The 22842-nt window shown below is 43.6% G+C and overlaps 2 protein-coding genes across 2 annotated transcripts in view; one reads left to right on the forward strand and one right to left on the reverse strand.

Annotated features, from left to right (window-relative positions):
• Nucleotides 1–270: 270 nt before the first annotated feature.
• LOC311140528 (lipase maturation factor 2-like) lies at nt 271–15926 on the forward strand. Its single transcript, XM_084175613.1, has 14 exons — nt 271–496; nt 3657–3922; nt 4030–4058; nt 6894–7087; nt 7734–7912; nt 8475–8613; nt 9117–9251; nt 11108–11213; nt 11432–11528; nt 11791–11973; nt 12184–12352; nt 12756–12867; nt 13157–13265; nt 13561–15926. Exons 1-14 carry the CDS (start codon nt 403–405, stop codon nt 13882–13884), a joined length of 2136 nt encoding a protein of 711 aa, XP_084031739.1. The 5' UTR covers nt 271–402; the 3' UTR covers nt 13885–15926.
• Nucleotides 15927–16469: 543 nt separating this feature from the next.
• LOC311140040 (stabilin-2-like) overlaps nt 16470–22842 on the reverse strand; it is a gene marked incomplete at both ends in the record, with an annotated part of 35162 nt that continues 28789 nt past the window's right edge. The window contains 14 exons of the mRNA XM_084175009.1: nt 16470–16529; nt 16698–16811; nt 17496–17627; nt 18000–18113; nt 18429–18578; nt 20312–20431; nt 20520–20626; nt 20758–20923; nt 21050–21183; nt 21402–21543; nt 21738–21931; nt 22130–22237; nt 22405–22509; nt 22677–22826. Coding sequence (XP_084031135.1) covers nt 16470–16529; nt 16698–16811; nt 17496–17627; nt 18000–18113; nt 18429–18578; nt 20312–20431; nt 20520–20626; nt 20758–20923; nt 21050–21183; nt 21402–21543; nt 21738–21931; nt 22130–22237; nt 22405–22509; nt 22677–22826 — 1796 coding nt within the window. The remainder of the gene's footprint in view (nt 16530–16697; nt 16812–17495; nt 17628–17999; nt 18114–18428; nt 18579–20311; nt 20432–20519; nt 20627–20757; nt 20924–21049; nt 21184–21401; nt 21544–21737; nt 21932–22129; nt 22238–22404; nt 22510–22676; nt 22827–22842) is intronic.

Consider the following 22842-nt stretch of genomic DNA (forward strand, 5'->3'; position numbering starts at 1 on the left):
TTGGCGTTACAAGCACCGTGCTCTACCAGCTGAGCTACAGAGGAATATATTGATAAAAGTCACCTTGTCCGAGAGAGATTTACATGGTTATCAAAACATCACGCCAGGGTAAGCCTACACGAAACACAGCCCTTATTTTAAGTGTTTCTAAAATTCCCTATGTGGAAAAACAATTGGAACCATTTCCCTCTTTGATCGCTAGGTTTTATGGGTATTATGCCACCTCCACTGTGGAACTCTATTGTGGCCATGGCAAGTGAAAAACCACGCCTTCTGCACCATTCACTTAATGATTCCATGCTGAGGGAATTGCACTGCAGCCGTTTTATTTATTCGTGCTGTGTTGAAAGACTTTGAAAATATTTTTATATTTATATTTAGCAGAAACGCCTAGCCGTAAACATGGGGGAAACCAGACTACCGCGTCATATGTTTTTATGGAGTATGGCAATTATTTACACGTTTGCTTTCGCATCCCTATATGTCCAGATACCAGGTAAAACAACATTTTACTTGCGCGTATTTGTTAATTGTAATCGAAGGAACCTGATTATTGGTTTGGCTGTTGATGATCATGGAAAAGCGTTCAGCCCTGCATTGTTGAATAGGGTGGATCCCATTTTTTCCAAATGTTTCGCTTGTGATGATGAACTAATTAACTTAGTTGCATCGGGTCGGTTAAGTACACCGGGGATTGTAAATATAAAATACTGTCAAACGAAGTAGCCTAATATGTCTTATCGGATGAAATGAACACTTTCTGAACTAGCCATTGTTGGGTTGGACTGATCGGGCGAGCTAATGACAACCTCCACGTGCTAAGCTAACCCAACCCGATTTCGCTACATTCAGTGCCTTTGCTACAGTGTTACAACCCACTATAGCTTAGGCCTAGAAAATGAGTCTTTTTGTTGAGTGTATATACAGTAGGCTATTCAGTTTCATATACTTTACATACACATGCATTTATGTCTTTGTATTTATTTATAAACAATGACTTATAGAATGGCCCTACGCGTTGTGAGGGAAATCATACAGTAATGTAGGTAGGTTTAGCCTCGTACGAACCGTCCTGATCTCGCGAGCTCATAAGTTCGTACGAGGCTAGGGGAGGTTGACTTGATAATGGAGAATGAGGCAGGTTGGCAGCTATGAAGGTGATGTGGCCTTGCATGCTATGGCCACGTCCTGACAGCACTGGCCATTATTGTACAGATGTCCGTTTAGATATTTGCTTGGTGCAAGTGGATGTTGTCTTTACACAGTCGTTTAGATATTTGCTTGGGGCAAGTGGATGTTGTCTTTACACAGTCGCTGCCTTTTTTATGTCTGTATCTGTCTGACTATTTGAGGGTTAGGATTTCCCCAAGAATGTTGACACTGAAGCTTCCTGCAAGCGCTGAGTGCATCGGGGAATAACCCGTCATCAGTCCAGTACACCAGCTTGGCTCAGACCCACATACAGTATACAGTAGATCTAAAATCTAATCCCTCTCCAAATACAAAACTTGTAGTATCATCATGCTGACTTGCCATCACTGTCATTACACCACTTTACTTTATCATGCAGCTATCTTATTATGCCAATTGTATGCAAGGTCAAATTAGTTTTATATTGGATATTCGGTTGCTATTCGGGTTTCTCTCCTCAATAGCTATTGAACCAAGCATACCATGACTATGAAGATTGCATATTCTGAATCAGGTGGCTGGAGAAAAATCCACTTAAAAAAAAAAAAAAAAAAAAAAAAAATATATATATATATATATATATATATATATATATATATATATATATATATATATATATATATATATATATATATATATATATGATTTCGGATTCAATCTTCAATATCTCTTACACAAAGCGTGCTATGACTATGAAAATGATTTATTCATAATCAGAGGATGGATAAATCCACAGCTTTTATTTTTGAGAAACGTGTTTACATTTTTATTGTTTTTTTGCTTTCAATCTTCAATAGCTCTTACACAAAGCGTGCCATGACTATGAAAATGATATATTCAGAATCAGGGGAGGATGGACAAAAATTCCTCCTTTTTTATCTATAGATTTCTTTGTTGTTTTGCTTTCTGTCTTCAATAGCTCTTTCTGTTAAAGAACAGGTTGTTGGGGTGGGAGGAGGAGGGTGATTAATGGATGACCCATTCGCTCTGGCTGCAACACCGCATGCAGTGATTAGGTCCACCTGCTAATCAACTCAGCATTTAGAACCAGAGAGTAGAAAAGTGTGTGGTTTGTTTGTATGTCTGTCAATTATATTTATCCTTGTAATCCTTCACAGCTCGCTCATATATTCTGTGCGGTATTGTCGTCGGCTGTTCCTGTGTGGAACATTCCGTGGATTTCACCACTATTGTAAAGAAAGGTACAAACATTACACCTTGTATTCCAAAACGCCTGAAACCAACATCCTACGCAGGATTTCTGATTCTGCCAAATTGTAATCATAATTTCCTCCAGCTGATGTTGGTTTCAGGCATTTAGGAATACAAGGTGTAATGTTTGTACTTTTCTTACCCCCAAAAAACAAACATGGATTTTTGTCCATCCTCCCCCGCAATAAGGCCAGAGGAGATGTGGTATATGGCCAGTATACCACGGCTAAGGGCTGTTCTTAAGCACGACGCAATGCGGAGTGCCTGGATACAGCCATTAGCTGTGGTATATTGGCCATATACCACAAACCCACAAGGTGCTTTCAGCCAATCAGCATTTGGGGCTCAAACCACCCAGTTTATAATATAGAATTGATAAGTTTCATAGTCATGGAACGCTTTGTGTAAGAGCTATTGAAGATTGAAATCCATAATTGTATTATAAAAAAGTGTGGACTTTTCTACATCCACCCCTGATTAAGATAATACCAACTTCATAGTCATTGCATGCTTGGTTCAATAGCTATTGTCGAGAGAACCAAATATCCACAGAATATCCAATATAAAACTAATTTTACCTTGGTGCCAAATATGTGTATGTCCATTACTGACAAGTGCGGGTAAGATTAGATTCATTGAACGTGAATGAGTCATCATTGCACAATGTAGTGTTTGTGTTTTACTTTATTGTTCTGCTTCTAGTCCCAAATGTGAGCATACTTCCAGTTGGTCCATTAATGTGTGCCAGGTATGTGGTAGTGCCACTTCTGGTCTCTCAGCTTCACCTGTCGTCTCAAGTGTACACTTGTACACTAAATGCACTAGATTCCAATTAACTGTGATAAGACTAGCTGTATGCTTTCAGTCTTTCAATAACAAAGTTATGCCATGCATAATGCTACATTTCAATCAGTTGATCAGTCTTGGCTCAACCCATAAGCAATGTTACAGTAATGTGATAATTAATCATATGCTGGAATACCTTTTTTAGTGAGCAGTTGGAACTTCTAAACTCCACCCTTCTTTCACTTTGACATGTTGCCTTTGACTGAATAAGCATATAGAACAGATAAAAACAGCAGTGTCTCGTTTTCACACACATGACCTTTGACCTATTTAGCAGGGTACCATAAACCCACTTACTGTAAGTATATAAACATGACCTCTATTTACTAACCCCATTCTCAGTAAACACAACCCCCCCTTCCCCTCTGTTTTGTTTATCCATCCCTGCTCTTTGTCTCTGTGGCCAGGTCTCTATGGCAACGAGGGGGTCCTGCCTGTGCGCCTGGTTGAGCCCCGTGTGGACGGCTCCAGGCCAGTGTTGGAGCAGATACATGCTCACCCCTCCCTGCTGTGGCTGGGGCCCCGGCTGGGTCTGGACCTGGATGCCCAGCAGGCCATGGAGCTGCTCTGCCTGGCGGGGGCGCTCTTAGCCCTGGGAGCAGCTCTGCTGGAGCCCCTCCGAGACAGCCTGGTGTTCTTCTGCCTCTGGGCCCTCTACCTCTCCCTCTGTCAGGTCGGTGGGTGGGGGTGGTTGTCTTTCTGTCGGCCATTGGTTTGGTTAGATACTGTACCGTAAATAAATGATACAGTAAATTAATCGACATCTTTTTCTCTTGACAGGTGGGTCAAGACTTTCTGCGTTTTCAGTGGTAAGTGATCTGTTCTCTGACTACTCTCGTATGGGCTGAATTGATAGAGCGTAACAGGCTGCAAAGCTCTGACACTTTGAACCTAAAAGTATTTTGTTTACTAAAGTGTTATGGCTGAAGGCAAATTCTACTGGGTCTGGGTGACATCATTTTGTTATCAGCCATGGGTTTTACTGCAAGAGCATCAGTGTCAGACGAGAAACCGCTATTGGAACCATTTGCCAGTCAACTTCACTATCGACTCTTCATAATTCTGTGTTGATTACATATTACAACCTGCAGTACAGTGCACCTGTTGTCTATCTTGAGAATAGAAAAGATGTTGAAAGTGTTTATGCATATGTATCAGTCTTAGACATCATGCATATGGTTATAGGGGTAGGCAGACTTTGCATTGAAGGACATCTATCACACATGTAATATGGTTTCAGAGTAATTGACTTTTAGCTAAGCTTTTAGATGTGCTAGAATTGCATCACAGTTACTTCTGATATCTAATTGTAGCAAAGCAAGATGGTGTAAGGCCAGGGCCGGCCCGCCCATTAGGCAGGATTAGGCGGCCTAGGCAGATTGACTAGGGCAGCAATTTCCGAGCTTAACTGACCAATACGCACCTCCAACAACACAACACCTCACATAACAATTACAATTTCTTTCAACCAGTGGCATGTGGGCTTTTTAGGTGAGCTCTGATGCCGCCCTGTGATAAGCAGTGCCCACTTTGTCAAAGGCAGTGGAGCCAAATATTTTGCTGGTTCATTCCCAACGCGCCTCTACAGGGTGCTGTTGGAGAGCTGCATCCACCAACGTTCCGTCAAAGTATCTAACATAAATCATGTAGCAGATATAGGATATGGTAGAAAGAGTATGCAGCCTTTTCTGTAGCCTACAGGTTCGAGATAAATGTATGACAATGTATTGAGACAGGCACTTTTTACATCATGCACGTTTCTCCAATCAAATAGCTTAATGTAAATGGCACCCAATCAAATTAAAAGGCAGGGCAGCAGGTAGCCTAGCGTTAAAGAGCATTGGGCCAGTAACCGAAGGGTCGCTGGTTCAAAGCCCCCAGCCGACTAGCTGAAAAATCTGTCGGTGCCCTTGAGCAAGGCACTTAACCCTAATTGCTCCTGTAAATCACTCTGGATAAGAGCGTCTGCTAAATGACTAATGTAAGTGTAAAATGCTCTGACATGTTAGCGAACACCATATCCTAAAAACAGGACAGGTCAAAGTAAAATGGACAATATTGACAACCAGGCTACCCACAACTGCTGTCCAGGAGTTTCACCCCGTGGGCTAAATTGTCATGATCAGTGGTTTCAAGTTTGTAACTGTACATTTTCAACGAACTGATCATAGCGAAAATGAAAATACTTCTCCATTTCCCACTGTGTAAACGCATTGATGCTCATTGCAAATAGGCTCAGGATAACTCCTGATAAAGTTGGGTAGCTGATATTCAGAGCTTAAATAGCCAAATTGATTAGTCACAGGAATCAGGACTAATAAAGCCAACGCAACTGCCTATTTTACAAACGGTAGGCCTACCACATGGATGGGCTTTCATAAAATTCCATTGCGGCTAACACTGTAGGCTACACCCCAGTAAGCACAGACAATGGCGATGTCTTTTCGACGTCTTTATTTAGTGTTTTTCAAAGGTTAGGGTTACCACTTCAATGGGCATTCATAAAATTCAATTTTGGGCCACTCTGTAGGCTACACCCCAGTAAGCACGGACCGACGTCTTCTTTTGGTCCAAACATAGTCGTCTATAAATGACGTCTTTTCAACTTTCATTCAGAACCAAAAATTAACCTGATTTCTACGTCTGGAAAATACGTATTTTTCAACGTCTGGAAAAGACGTATTTTTCAACGTCTGGAAAATACGTATTTTTCAACGTCTGGAAAAGACGTATTTTTCAACGTCTGGAAAAGACGTATTTTTCAACGTCCGGAAAAGACGTATTTTTCAACGTCCGGAAAAGACGTATTTTTCAACGTCCGGAAAAGACGTATTTTTCAACGTCCGGAAAAGACGTATTTTTCAACGTCCGGAAAAGACGTATTTTTCAACGTCCGGAAAAGACGTATTTTTCAACGTCCGGAAAAGACGTATTTTTCAACGTCCGGGAAATACGTATTTTTCAACGTCCGGGAAATACGTATTTTATATATGTGATTTGCTTACTGGGACTATTCTCGTTTTGCATGGATATAGGAGGGAATTGTTTTGGGTCTCGCCTAGGGCGGCAGAACAGCAAGGACCGGGCCTGTGTAAGGCAGTGGTTTCCACAGCAACAGCAATTGCATAGAGTGGTAAATAGATAATAAATAGTTGCCTGGTTGTGTTTTTTGAGTAGTCGGGTGTGGGTGTGTCTGAACTGTTTATAGTTGGGTGGCTATCCCCTAAGGCACACCATTTGGTTCTGCATGAAGATAATGCCAACCTACAACCAGTTTTAAGATACCAGTATGTTGTTTTGCCATCTCAGTGCCTCTGGCTCTAACGGCATTGCTTCTACTAGGCTGACTGATTTCCTGAAAGGCAGCATCATTGGATTTGAAGCTCAGTGAATATTTACTGTATTCCACTGTTTTGAGCAGGAATTTCATGTAGCCTTCTGGTGCAGGAATTAAGTGAAATGTAATCTATTGATTGTGTTTGATTTTAATACAGTTAAACTGTAATTTCTTTGAGACCTGAGACTTTGGGTTGTTGGAGGGATTTCAGTGCCCTACACATTATAGTTAAGTGAGGAGGAGTTGGGATTTTTTAAAAAGAGAGTAGAATTTGATTATTAATGTCTCATTTGATTCCCTCCTATAGGGACAGTCTGCTGTTGGAGGCGGGCTTCTTGACCGTGCTCGTCGCTCCGCTCAACCTCCTGCGGTGTCGCTCAGCGTTCCGTCAGCATGACGCTGTGACCTTCTGGCTGGCGCGCTGGCTCCTGTTCCGCCTCACTTTTGGCTCCGGGGTCGCCAAGCTGGCCAGCCACTGCCCCAGCTGGTGGGGGCTCACTGGTGAGATGGGAGAACCACTTATGACACACAACTGTACTGTTCAATGTCGTTTCGGGACCACAACTAAATGGGAGTCTGTTGGGACATTGGGCTGAAATTGGGACTCCTGCTCCCAATGTCAGACCAGTACAATGTCAGACCAGTGTCCCAACCATCTCCCAATGAGTTGCAGTCCCGAAGCGATGTTCAATTTGTACGAGTAAAAGTGATACACACTAGTTTTATCCTATGATTGAAGTCAAGTATGTGCTAAATCGGCTCCATTTACCGCTCAAAGCATGAATAGTCACTATTATCTGAGTAATGATAACATTGCTCATGCTGGTAGATTTATTAATAATGACAATGAAGAAGGAAGGCATGTACTTGGCTTGACTATGATTGTACAGTGTGCATCATGTAAGGGGTATGTACCTCACCCACGAGCAGTATGCTCATTAGCTCCCATGATGATGAGGATGTTTCATGCCTGGAGCCTCACTACACATCAGTCGCAGTTCAGGAAAAGTGAGATTTGCGATTAGTAAAACGTGTGATCTCAAAAAAAGGTTATGTGAGGTGCAGTGTTATGGATCAATCTTTACTCCTCCATGTCTCATACCCTTCCTCCCCTCTGTCACCCCATCAACCCCCTCCCTCTCCCCAGCGGTGAACCACATGTTTGAGGCCCAGGGCATCCCCTCCCCCCTGTCCTGGTTCATCCAGCAGTTGCCAGACTGGTACCTGAAGCTGGGGACTATCGGTCTGTTGGTGACAGAGATTGCTGTGCCCCTCCTCTACTTTGCCCCCATCCGCCGCCTCAGACTGGCAGCGTTCTACACTCAGGTGTGTGTGTGTGGTTACACCAGCAGCAGTTACACTATTGGTCTGTTGGCTTCCAGTTTCCAAAGTTTCCGCCTAAATCGCTATCAACTCTTGAGGTCTGGCTGAGAGAGGAGAGGTTCAGAGAGACACCTGAATGAACACCAACCTACAGTATCATTTATCTAGTCTGTTTAAAGGGATGTAGCTCAGTTGGTAGAGCATGGGGTTGTGGGTTCGATTCCCACGGGGGTTATGAAAAATAAAATATGTATGCACTCACTAACTGTAAGTCGCTCTGGATAAGAGTGTCTGCTAAATGACTAAAATGTAAATGTAAATGTTATCATCTAGGGAATCTCCAGACTCAGGTGCTGCTATAAAGCTCTGTGTGTGTATGTTGGAGGCGGGCTTTTAAGTCATTTATGTGTGACTGTTGTATGTTTTGATGGTGAATGAATGACATCTAACTAGACACATGTCTAAGGTATTTTGAATGTTGCAGGATTGCGACCCCGCCCATGTAATTTGCATGATGCCTTTATCTAACTATACCTACCTACTTCTCTCTGTCACTGATAACTAGGCAGCGTACCAGGTGAAGTTAATGTTCTTGGGGAACTATGGCTTCCTCCCCCTCCTCTCCCTGGCTCTGACTTTCTCTCTGTTGGACGACGACCATATCAGCTACTGGCTGGGCCACGGCAAGAAGAAGACAGCCAAGAGTACGACGTCACTTCTCTTCTTACGCAACCTTCACATTTAACACCAGAGTAGACGTTCAGGCCTGCTTTCTCCCTGATACAGCATTATCCACACCCAGTATGGTATTTAATCTGGTGGAAGTTACTATAAAACACAAAGGCTGTTACAGTAATTATCAGCTTCCGTTTCTTTCTTTTCCTATTGTGCCTCTCCAGTTGGCCAACATTGACATTACACAGTGAAGGGTGAATTGCTGAGTGTATGCCAGCAAAACACTGGTTCAGTTCCCATGGGTGTCCTTGAGTCTTGATGGCAGGGTTGGAAAGAGAGAGGTCTGATCTGGCAGGATGTCAGGTGTCATCTTAGAAGTACTTAACTACAGTTAACATTCCTAATGTCCTAAAGGGTAACCCCTTAACTTACAAAATACATTTTTAGTAGCTGGACAAAAACAAATTCTGGGCTCTGTTTGTGATACTAATAGTACCTAATCTAATAAAGTTTTTTTTTTTTTTTTTTGCAGCCTGGGCCCAAACAATAATGTCATTGATGGTGTTGCTGGTTGAACTGGCTGTATTTGCTGTCATCATCTATGGAACTAAAGTGTTCTTCACACTGGAGATTGACTGGGAGACCAAGACTATGACCTCCAAAACCGGTAGGTTAACATCTATATAAAGTGCATTTGGAAAGTATAAAGACTTTTTCCACATTTTGATACGTTACAGCCTTATTCTAAAATGTATTAAGTCATCGTCCCCGTCCCCCCCTTATCAATCTACACACAATACCCCATAATGACAAAGCAAAAACAGGTTGTTGTTTTTTTGTGCAAATGTATAAAAACTATAATATCGCATTTTACATAAGTATTCAGACCCTTTACTAAGTACTTTGTTGAAGCACCTTTGGCAGCCTCGAGTCTTCTTGGGTATACACCTGTATTTGGGAGTTTCTCCCATTCTTCTCTGAAATCCTCTCAAGCTCTGTCAGGCTGGATGGGAAGTGTTGCTGCACAGCTATTTTCTGGTCTCTCCAGAGATGTTCGATCGGGTTCAAGTCCGGGCTCTGGCTGGGCCACTCAAGGACATTCAGAGACTTGTCCGAAGCCACTCCTTCGTTGTCTTGGCTGTGTGCTTAGGGTCGTTGGGCTGTTGGAAGTTGAACCTTCGCCCCAGTCTGAGGTCCTGAGTGCTCTGGAGCAGCTTTTCATCAAGGATCTCTCTGTACTTTGCTCCGTTAATCTTTGCCTCGATCCTGATTAGTCTCCCAGTCCCTGCCACTGAAAAACATCCCCACAGCATGATTCTGCCACCACCATGCTTCACCATAGGGATGGTGCCAGGTTTTCTCCAGATTCCAATCAAGTTGTAGAAACATCTAAAAGGATGATCAATGGAAACGGGATGTACCTGAGCTCAATTTCGAGTCTCATAGCAAAGGGTCTGAATACTTATGTAAATAAGGTATTTCTGTTTTTTCTGTTGAAAAAATTTGCAAAAAAATTATAACCTGTTTTCGCTTTGTCATTATGGGGTATTGTGTGTAGATTGCTGAGGATTTTTATTTAATCAATTTTAGAATACGGCTGTAATGTAACAAAATGGAAAAAGTCAATGGGTCTGATAACTTTCCGAAGGCACTGTAATACTGTATACTTAGTGACCCAGTAGGTTAACATCTATATAATACTGTATACCTAGTGACCCAGTAGGTTAACATCTATATAATACTGTATACCTAGTGACCCAGTAGGTTAACATCTATATAATACTGTATACCTAATGACCCAGTAGGTTAACATCTATATAATACTGTATACCTAGTGACCCAGTAGGTTAACATCTATATAATACTGTATACCTAGTGACCCAGTAGGTTAACATCTATATAATACTGTATACCTAGTGACCCAGTAGGTTAACATCTATATAATACTGTATACCTAATGACCCAGTAGGTTAACATCTATATAATACTGTATACCTAGTGACCCAGTAGGTTAACATCTATATAATACTGTATACCTAATGACCCAGTAGGTTAACATCTATATAATACTGTATACCTAGTGACCCAGTAGGTTAACATCTATATAATACTGTATACCTAATGACCCAGTAGGTTAACATCTATATAATACTGTATACCTAGTGACCCAGTAGGTTAACATCTATATAATACTGTATACCTAATGACCCAGTAGGTTAACATCTATATAATACTGTATACCTAGTGACCCAGTAGGTTAACATCTATATAATACTGTATACCTAATGACCCAGTAGGTTAACATCTATATAATACTGTATACCTAATGACCCAGTAGGTTAACATCTATATAATACTGTATACCTAGTGACCCGGTAAGTTAATATCTAGATAATACTGTATACCTTGTGACCCAGTAGTGTTGCTTAATTTTTTTTCCTGTAGGATGTCAATCATTGATGACACGTTGTTATGTTAATGGTTAAGTGATTTGTTTAATGTATTATTTGCCTTGTTTTGTAGCCTTCACCCAGCAACAGTTTGGCAATTGGTTGAAGCTTGTGACAGGACCCACTATCTGGGTAGGAGTTCTCTCTCTCACCTGGGAGGTGGTGGCAGCCATGCTGGGGTGAGTAGACCTATTTCATACTAAAACAGTATCTGGAATTAAGTTTGTGATTCAAAGACGGTGGTAATTCTTAGGGCCAGGAGTTTTTCAATAACGAAACAGATCTAGTTCCACTTTGTTGCATTTGCTGACCCCAGAACAGTGGTCTGCCCCGGTGCAGTGTGAGTAATCCTTGTTTTGCGTTAATGTCCACTGATATCTGTGTTTCCTCCCCCCAGGTGTGTGTGTGTTAGAGGGTGCCTCTGGAAGCTCTGGGGTCTCGTCCAATGGGCTTTCTTTGCCTCTGCTGCAGTCACCATGTTTGCTATCAGTGTGGTGAGTCACACTTGTCAATCACACTGGGAGCCTTCTGATTGGTTGTTAACTTGAAAATATTTTTTTATTTCATGCTTGCATTCATCTACTGAGTAAAACCCATCTAATTACTCTAAGTCAGTGTTATGTGTAATAGTGAATCATTTGAATGAATACAGCATAAATCTACCTAATAGGTCTGTTGGAGTTACTATTGATCTATTAGTTAGCACTGTTTTATAAGATTCTCTCTGATTGGTTATGGTGTTGTCCTCCTCCCCAGGTGCCCTACTCGTCCATGGAGCAGGTGTACAGCAGTAAGATCCTACCGGAGGTGAGACAGGCCTACAGCCTAGTGGAGCGCTACAGACTGGTCAGTGCCTATAGCCTGGACAGCAGGATGACTGGGGTGGACGGGAGGTCAGAGGTCGTCCTAGAGGGCAGCATGGACAAGTACACCTGGAAGGTAAGAGAGCGGGGACCAAAATAATAGTTATGGATGAAAAGTTTTCAGTTTAGTTATTTTTTCTCAGATTTCACAATATTAGACATGGAATGTCCTCAATCACATTATCGTCCTCAACTACTTGACTTTTATAAAGTAACAAAATGTTATATAGTTCTGCAAAAGGTGTATCATGTGTTTCAATGCACCTTTCCCCATTGGCCCTCCTAGGAGATAGAGTTCATGTACAAGCCGGGGAACGTGGGCGTGGCCCCTCCAGTGGTGGCCCCTCACCAGCCACGGTTAGACTGGCAGATGAGCCTCGCAGCCCAAGGACTAGCCAAACAGAACCCCTGGTTTACAAGCCTAGTGCACTGCCTACTGCAGGGCAATAAGGATGGTATGTACTGCACTCTGGGAGAATTACTTCTATTTTTCAATTAAAGTATAGACCACAGACATCTTTGTTTTAATATGAGGAAAGAGCAGGTTGCATCTGGCAGACTACTTGTATTTTGGCTCTTGGTGGATGTTTTAAGGCCTGTGGTCTTATCTAGGATCAGGTCCCCCCTGTCCATTTCATCTTATTGATTATGATCTTAAAGGCAAAACTGATCCTAGATCAGCACTCCTTCTCTGAGATGCTTTATGAATACGGGCCCAGAAATCCAGTGGTATGCGCCTGAAATGTAAAACAGTGTGAGTGTGCAAGATTTACTCACATTTACACACAGCATGTAGGTATGACCACATACCTACATGCTGCACTACATTGCTCACACATGAATCTCTATCTCTCCCAGTGGTGAGACTGATCCAGACAGACTCAGCCCAATACCCATTCAGCCAGGCCCCCCCGGTATACCTCCGAGCCAGCCTCTACAAGTACTGGTTCACCCAGACCACACAGGACGGGTGAGCAGCCTACAACATCCATTATAGTAGTGGGTGTGCTGGGGAGAGAGTGGTAATGGGTTAATGGATTAACCCATGAATTCCTTAGATGATTCATTCATAAAATCAGTGAACTTAAATATTCACTATATTAAGTAATGTTATTCACAAAATGTACAGTATGGTATACTTACAGTATGCTAATCGTCAGAATTCGATACAGCCACTTGATACAGGTTTTCAACCAGACACGAATGAAATCATTTTCCTATGGTACAGAGTGGTCCGTATTGGTTGTGTGCCCTGTCAGGTCTAGTCCTAATGAGTGGTGGAGGAGAGACTATGCGGAGGAGTTCTATCCTGCAGTGCAGCTGGGTGACCCTACCCTGGAGGGCATGCTCAGTCAGCACGGACTCAAGGTAGCTAAGCCTTTTTGCCCAACTGGGTTACGTTGTCACTTTGTATTGTATTGTAATATCTGTACTGTGGCTTATGATGATTGCCCCTCAACTCCAGATGTGGTGCTGTGTTGGCTATATGGAATTCACGCTCCCCTCTGCTCTTTCTTCTGTCACATGACTAGCGTGTGTGTGGAGGTGGTGCATTATAGTGTGTGCTGTGTTGGCAGGCGTACCAAATCTGATTTCTCAGACCTGCATACCAACAACACTTTGTTGTGTATGTACATGTGCTTATATATTATCTTATGTGCAGGAGAAGTTCCCGATCCAGCCCAGTCCTGACTCTCCTCTGGCCCAGGCTCTGAGGCAGGTGCGGGGCCATGTTCAGACTCTACCTGGCCACCTGGTGCTCTGGTCCCTCCTGTCCACCGTCGCCACCATCTGGCTCCTCAAAACCCTTCTCTCTGGGGCCCTGGGGGGCCGAAAGGCTAGACCCACCCCAGCCGAACCCAAGGCCAAAAAGGCTAAGGACCAGCCAGCAGAGAAAAGAGGCTCGGCCTCCAGTCTCAAAGCAGAGAGGGAGAACTTTGAGGAGAGGAAACAGGATGCTGACAGGAGCTTTAAGAAGAGGAAGTGATGCGGGACTGCTGCCATGGAACTTCCTGTTACGTTCTTGTTGTTGCCCCTTGTCTCGGGATGGAGGGCGGAGAGAAGGGGTGTTACCTACATGTAAATCTCGGGTGTTTCTACAGTAACTGCCAATCCGACCAGCTCTGTGACTCGGAGACCACCACTGTGGCCTTGTATTCAGTCAGTTCTCATCTGTCTCTCTCACACACACACATATATACTGTACATACACAAGCAAAAACGTCTATTTTCTCTGTGCCTCCTTTCGTCACCATATTCTCAGGTCCGACTATGGATGAGTCTTCAGACATGCCTACGGGTGAGTCCCTGACATGACAGTACAGTGGTGCTTTATGAGCTATTTTAATTATTTTAGCTTTGCCATCTGTTCTTCAGGGAACACTTTATCTGAATACTTTATCTGAATTCTGGGAATGCATTCATACATTTTTAAAGGTTGTTGTCCAACAGTTGTTTAATCTTGTGCTATGTCTTAAATATGATATTCAGGTATCCAAAGTCATGCTAGGCTGGGTGCAGTTATTGTGCAATGGTGAACCCTTTCATGGACCGCTGAGATGAGTTTTACTGTATCAGACAGACTTGTCAACAGTGGTTCTGTGTAATGATATCAATACCTGGGTCCTCTATCCTGTCCGTGAGAAACTGTATAGCGACATCGTCAAGAATACTGAATTCTGAAAGCTTTGTCCTGCTAAACCCTTTGCCCTTAGAACAGCAATCCACAGATTTAACTTCAAAACCCTTTTGTCGCATTATTTTGAACAGCTTTAATGCATAACTGCTCCTAAGAAATCTCTACATTCCACATCTGTGTACATTTCTTGAGACGTGTAGTATTACTTAAGCTTAGTGTATTAGGTTAAAGCACTGCTGCAAAATTTCTGGGATCTAAGGAGAAATTCCAAGCCCTAGGGCGCTATTCAATCTGTATCGCTATAAAAGTGTAAAGCTACTTTTTTACTGGTCAGTGTTTTTATTCATGACTGTATGTTGAAACTGAACACTTAGATTTGACAAACTACAGATGAAAAATGTAAGACAAACTTTCAGTGCTTGTCAGAAACGTACCTTTCTATCTCGTCAAATCTAGTTGATAAGGTGTGCTTCTGTCATTGCCAGGTATACTAACAGGTCTGCATGTGTTGTGATGGAGTCTGTAGCTTGGAGCTTGAATCCCTGCTTTTACATTTGTCTGTGGGTTCAATCCTTAGCGCTCATGCTTTTTAGCGATTGGACCCGGGCTGATTGTTCCTATAGAAACTGACACCTCTCAGAGACCATTGACCAACAGGTGGTGCTCTGTGTCTCTGCATTTCTTCATGACAAATGTACAGGGAGAAGTGTTCAGGGTGAAAGAGCCAGTGGCTCTCTGGTAAGGATCTCACCAATGAGGTATGGGGTTGTAGGGTCAGCTCCTGTGTGTGGCTGTGTTGACACTCAGTAATGGTTGGAAGGCTGGTAGATGTCATGGGGGTGAATACCTTGGGTCCCCTCCTATGAAGAGTAGTAGCAGATATGGAGAAAAACTCCTGGGGAAAAAGCGGGCACTTCGTTTTTAAATATAGTCTAACTTTTTTCCTCCATAACCACTGCTCTTTGCTGTCGGTGAATCGCAGGGGGAACCCCGAGACTTTAACCCTTCTGCTTATGTTATCACAACCTTTCAGCCAATGCCACCTTTGTGTGGCAGCTACTCAGTGGGCATGACTCACTGACCTGCAGAGTCCTCAGTGGGCAACCATGCCCCAGAGATCAATCCTACAAACCCATGCTTATAGGGTGAGATCCTAACACCAGAGCCAGAATCCTTCACACTTTTGCTTTGCTTCATAATTTGACATTGAGAGTTGGGGTGATATGTATATTTGGCTGTGGTTAAAAATGTTCTTGAGTGTGTTGGTTGGATGAATGGAAAGATTTCCTAATGTTTGCTCAAGCTTTGCTGCAAATGTTTTATCAACAGAGTAAACAGACTGTTGCATCTGGTTATTGCCATTTCATACTCGTAATAAAGATTTGAAATTATGGGTAAAAGCCTTCTTGACAGCAAATACTTTAAAAAATTCGTATACAAAAAAATGCATCTCATTTAAAGATCGGTATAAGACTTCATTTACGCTCCCGATTGTGCCACAGGTAGACTGGTAACATTACTAGACAAGGCACTGAGAATGAGTCCATAATGAGGTTGTTTTGTGGGAGACTGAGCCCTCTTTGTCCTTAGGGCACTGTCCAACTGTCTCTCTCAGAGGAGAATAGTCCAAAGATGGTAGTCTTCGGGCTCGATTCAATCTGTTTCGTGGAAGTTTAGCGCTATAGCGTGATTTAAATTTTACGGCAATGTTCAGAGAATACATTCACGGTAAATGCTGCGTATGTCGCCGCAATCGGAAATTACCTTTAAATTTCAATACTGCTATAGTGCTGAACTTCAGCGATATGGATTGAATTGAGCGCTTAATAGTCCCATAGTGCTGCCCTCCACTGGTCAACATGTGTACAACATGCAGCAGCACTCCTCACAGCTTTACCAGAGGACGGAGGAGAGTGAGGACTGTGACGTCTCTCTCAGCAGTCCTGGAGCAGGTCATACGGGCCACCCTCTACCACCTGGTGCTTGTCCTCCTCCTCCTGTTAACACACATTCATATGTCATCTGGAGTTATGGTATCACCCCTAGAGTAAAGTGGCTACTTTTCACTTTGTACCACACACAGTTCAATGGCATTCATATTCATGCACATATTTTTTTCTCCAGTGCTTGGTATACAAAGAAAATAGGGTGGGATCACTTACAGGAAGCTGAGATGAAACTGGTTCACTTGTGGCAGGGGCGGAGTCGTACGTGGGGTTAACGATACTGGGGTTGCAGATGGCAGGGTTACAGTCTGGAGGCGTCTCGTCCTCATCCTGCAAAAGCGGGCAAAGGTCAATTATCAAGTTCGAGGTTCCCCACGTTTTATTATACATTTAGCTTCTTAATAAACAGTATCTGAATATCAGTAAACAGCTGATTGCCTGCAATGAGACAAAAGGTCATAGTTGAATGATGTGGCTGTGCTGTGCTGAGTGGAGACTCAGAGGAGGAAGGGGAGGACCATCCTCAGTGAATTTCATAAAAATTGTCATGTTTAAAAAGTTATTATTTTTAGATAAAACTATACTAAATATATGGACATGTCACAGTAGCCTCAACAGCACTCTGTAGGGTAGCACCACGGTGTAGCCGGAGGACAGCTGGCGTCCGTCCTCCTCTTGGTACATTGACTTCAATACAAAACCTAGGAGAATATTGGTTCTCTCCCCCTTCCATAGACTTACATTTTCTCTCGACCTGTGTGCAGCTACGTTGTAAACTTTCATTTATAGGCTAGGTTGGAACAACCTCATGATGGGTATAGGGAAAATGTGAGTATCACGTAGTAGCCTAAACCTATCGATGTTACATTGAACTGGGTGAATGGAATATGAATGACAGTCATCCAATATGCTATAATAGAAATAAGGCCATGCTCATGAAAAAAAAAATGTGTCCTCCCTCATAAACGGCACTAACCACCACTGGTCTGAATGTTGTGCAACAAACACACTCACCTTAAAGTAGTGGAACTGGAATGGTTTGGTCTTGTGGGTGTAGAAGTGGTAGCCTACAAACCCAGCCCCAGCCATCAGCATGATCAGTAGCACAACTCCAATCCCCATCCCTGCCTTGTGACTCGCGTGGAGCTGGGGGACCAATCACAGATAGGGTCAGAGGTCAGACACAGGAGTCCAATACCTGACCTTAACAACTGATTTAGGATCAGTTCTCACAATTTGAGTCAGTCCTAATCTTAACCATCAACTATCAATAAATCTGATCAAGGACCAGTAATTTAGCCACATCTCATCAGAGATCAAGGAGAGAAACTAAACAGGAAATTATGTGGGTGGTCCTCTGTAGCTCAGCTGGTAGAGTACGGCGCTTGTAACACGCCAAGGTAGTGGGTTCGATCCCCGGGACCACCCATACACAAAAATGTATGCACGCATGACTGTAAGTTGCTTTGGATAAAAGTGTCTGCTAAATGGCATATTATTATTATTATGTAATCTCACCGCTATCCGAGGGGTTGGGGCTTTGAGGGGTCCCTGCAGCACATGGATGATCCCATTGGATGCCAGGATGTCGGAGTCAACGATGAAGCGATCGTTGATATAACGGGAGGAACTCTACAGAGAGAGATCAGGAAGGGGCAAGTTTGAGCTCACTGAGAATACAATCATAAAGTCAAACGTTATTTTCAGTGGTAATCTCTGTTCTATAAAATACATATACGTATATGAGGCTCGTTCAGTAGCTAATTTTCAAATTTTCTCAAACATCTTAGTCCAATCTAGGAGACCTGGTTAAACAGAGCAACATATAATAAGTTCATATAACGGGGACTGAAAAACAACAGAAAACCTGCGTTGTACACTGAGTGAATGAACACAGTACAGTAAGTACAGGGATGATGTGTACGGTACTGTTGCTCCATGTCTCACCAGGGCCTTGGGGTTGAGGAAGTCAGCGATACCCAGGACAATGAGACTTTGGCCCAGCCGGGTGCGGATACGGCTGCCGTTGGTCAGGTCCTTCAGGGCCAAGGCCCGGCCCTCCGAGAGATGGTACTCCATGTCTCTGTGGGTCAGTGTCTGCACAACACAGGAGAGTGTATGTGTACACATTTATACAGACTGTATACATGTTCATATACGTGTGAGTAAGGACTCTATTCAATCTGTATCGCTGAAGCGTTAAAGATTGCGCAATAGACATTTAAAGGTAATTTCCGATCGAGTCGACATATGCAGCGTTTACCGTGAATGTAGTCTCCGCTAACGTGGGAATATTGCCTTAAAATTTCAATCAAGCTGTAACGCTGAACTTCCTGGATTGAGCCCTAAGTCTATTCTCTGGTTATGTCTAGTTGTAGTCATGCACTCCAAAAATCTGAGGGGGCACAAAGTACGTGAGGATGGCTAGGGGGTGGTTGGAGAATTTTGCATTTATCAAACACCTGGAACAGCTTTTTCCTACGATCTAGAGCCATAATCATTATGCTTAATTCTATATTAAAATTATGTTTATTTTTATGCATATCTAAGCATACCTCTTGAGCTGTCTGTATCAGTGGAGGCTGCTGAGGGAAGGACGGCTCATAATAATGGCTGGAACAGAGCGAATGGAATGGCATCAAACACATGGAAACCATGTGTTTGGTGTATTTGATAGCATTCCACCTATTCCGCTCCAGCCATTACCACAAGCCCGTCCTCCCCAATTAAGGTGCCACCAACCTCCTGTGGTCTGTATCCTCCTGACTGGTGGTTATATTTTTAAAGAAACTAAATAGGCTTCTTTGCATCTCTGCTAAAATATGGGTAAAGGATTGAAAGGAATGTGAGTCTTATTCAGTACATTTAGTAATTGCTTGTTTTTCTAAAGTCCACCAACTTTGTCAGCAGGCATGCCAATTAAGATAATTGAACAAGCTAGCTACTCAAAGTTGCAGGATATTGGCGGGAACTGGAACATGCTGTCGTACACGTCGATCCAGAGCATCCCAAACATGCTCAATGGGTGACATGTCTGGTGAGTATGCAGGCCATGGAAGAACTGGGACATTTTCCACTTCCAGGAATTGTGTACAGATCCTTGCGACATGGTGCATGATCATGCTGAAACATGAGGTGATGGCGGTGGATGAATGGCACAACAATGGGCCTCAGGATCTCATCACGGTATCTCTGTGCACTCAAATTGCCATCGATAAAATGCAACTGTGTTCGTTGTCCGTAGCTTATGCCTGCCAATACCATAACTCCACCGCCACCATGGGGCACTCTGTTCATGATGTTGACATCAGTTAACCGCTCGCCCACATGACGCCATGTCTGCCATCTGCCCGGTATAGTTGAAACCGTGATTCATCCATGAAGAGCACACCTCTCCAGCGTGCCAGTGGCCATCGAAAGGTGAGCATTTTCCCACTGAAGTTGGTTCAAGACGAGCACTCAGAGACGGTTTCTGACAGTTTGTGCAGAAATTCTTCGGTTGTGCAAACCCACAGTTTCATCAGCTGTCTGGGTGACAGGTCTCAGACGATCTCAGACGATCCTGCATGTGAAGAAGCCGGATGGGGAGGTCCTGAGCTGGCCTGGTTACATGTGGTCTGCGTTTGTGAGGCCGGTTGGACATACTGCCAAATTCTCTAAAACAACGTTTTTAATTTATGAGCATTTTTTATTTTTCAAACAGGAAAAATCTGACAAATCTCTGGTGGTAATGTACAGGGCTGTGTGTGAGTAGCTGTGTGAGAGGGTGCATACTGTATGTCCGGGTGTGCATAATGCATGTCAGTGTGTCTGACAGGGTGTTCTTGTACCTGGTTCTGGTACAGTCCGGTATTATCAGGTACAAACAGAGTGGACAGGATGGTCAGGTTACTGAGGCGCTTCATAAACTGTTTTCCTGACTCTGACATCTGGGAGTAGTTCAGGATTTGCTGCAGGAAAAAAGGACTCTGGATCAGTAACAAACCATTGTGAGTGAACATAATAACCTGAATAGAATGATACCATTCAGATACTCACAGAGAGGAAGTTGGAGAAGGTAGGCTTCTCAGTGAGGACCTGCAGGAGGTTTCCAGTGCAGGAGTATCCATCTCCTATATAACCTGCTTTACATTCACATTTCACCTCTGGATTGGGAGACACACACCTTATGAAACACCTTATAAAACACACATTTGAAACACATAAAGAGGGCCATCTCTCGCTCTCTCCCTCCCCTCTCAATCATTCCCTCCTCTGATCCCCCCCCCCCCCTTACCCTTGACCCTGTAGCAGAAGGTGTCCCAGGTCTCACTGAGATTGCTGCGTAAGCCGTAGTCTACGATGCCAACGTGACCAAAGCCACACTTGGGGTTGGAGTATGTGGTGGGGTAGGCCACTCTGGCCTGGTCCAGCCAGCTAGCCGCACACAGGTTGAGCCCGGCCTGGAGACAGGGGCATCAGAGTGTTAGCTAGCAACTCTACAGTGAATAGTATGTGTCTGTCTTTATGTGTGTGTAAATGTGTTTGTGTGTATATTTGCTAGTGTGTGTTAATGTGTGTGTGCTCACCTGCTGTGCGTAGGAGAGCTGTGTGTATGTGGCGATGGTTCCCCCCTCTCCGGTGCAGGCCTCCTGGGCCGATGTGTAGTTCAGCTTGTACTGTCCCTTGGTGGACCGGAAGTGGAACACACCAACTGTGCTGTCTGGTGGGGGGTGGTGGGTGGGGGGGTACCAAAGGTAGAAAACGTAAACATCACAGCATATCACACACCACATATGTGCGTTTGGGTTTTAGAAAAGAGCAATACTGTATATAAATCCTATGTATTCTTCTGCAGACTTTAAATGAAACTCCTATATGAGGAGTGTACAGTATGTATGTGTGTGCATGTGTGTGCGTGCATGTGTGTGTGTGGCGTACCCTCGTAGTGAAGGTCGGTACACTGGGCGTCAGAGTGGCACTGCGCGTTCTCCTGGAGACAACGGTTCACAAGAAGCTCCTTCACCTCACATGTCACACCGTCCCCTATGTAGTTATCCTTACACACACACTTCTTCTTTCCCTGTAGACACACACACACACACACACACAAAGATGAATTCATATTTAAAGCAGACATATAGCTGACCTGGTGTATGTACATGTACTTACAAATAGCAATAACATTTAACTTTTACTTGATCAAGTAAAAGTACTCTAATAAGTTACCATAGCAACCCCTGTAGTACCCATGGCACCCCGTGGCTGACCCCTTACCGGCCCAGTCATGGTGCAGGTGGCGTGCTCGTGGCAACCCCCGTTGTCATCGACGGAGCAAGGGTCTATGGGCCGACAGATGAAGCCGTCCCCAGAGTGTCCCTTAGGGCAGGTACAGCTCACCTTCTCCCCCTTCTGACTGCACTTAGCTCCCTTGGCACAGCCACCGTTCCAGAACTTACACAGGTCGGCCACTAGAGGGTGGGGGAGAGAAGGAGGAAGGAACAGCCAAAGGAGCAATTCATGACACAGAAGAGAAGCAGTGATCAACAGTGATGTACATATATTGTTTTATGTGCGTATACACAGTATGTGTCTGCATGTGTGGGATGTGTGTGTGTAAATGTGTGTGTGTGTTGTAGTACTCCAGGGTTGTCTCCTCAGGCCATTACCTATGCAGCTGATGCCGTCTCCCTCGTAGAAAAGTCTACATATGCAGGTATTGTTGTCTTTGCATATGCCGTTCTGAGAGCAGGTTGGGGAGCAGACTGGACCCTCCGCTTTAGGGAGAGGGGGATAAGGGTGACAGGAACAGTTAACATCAAAGTTTAAATGACAAATATCAGTTAGAAAATCTATTTTAAATATAGTAGAAACTGCCATTTCAAGATGATGGCTCTTGGTCTTCCTTTGTGTGGTGGACATTTTGTAACTTGTGGTTCTTTACCTAGTTGTGTCTCACAGCGCTGCCCGGTCCAGCCCTGTTCACAGAAACAGGAGCCTGTCCCTTTAAGGCCATCTTCACATGACCCATGCTCTGTGCAGTTACATGCTGAGGAAAAAAAATGACATCATATCACAAGTCTGGTTCAAGATTCAGTATGGAGAATGATTCAAGATGATACACAATTAAACCACACAAGTTCAAGATGAAATTCTTCACACAAGGTAGCACAACAAATCTTGAGATTAAGGTATCCACACTAGAATGCTACACACCTGTGCAGTCCGGTCCATAGTGGCCTTCTTTACACAACTCACAGGCGTCGCCCTGGAAACCCGTGTCACATGTGCAGTTACCGTTGCCTAGGTGACCGTCATCACACTTTCCATGGTTAAAACAGGGAGAAGACTTCCCGCCAGGACAAACTTGAGATAAACACAA

This window comes from Coregonus lavaretus (genome assembly GCF_964263955.1).
Source record: "Coregonus lavaretus genome assembly, chromosome: 13".
Classification (NCBI taxonomy): Eukaryota; Metazoa; Chordata; class Actinopteri; order Salmoniformes; family Salmonidae; genus Coregonus; species Coregonus lavaretus.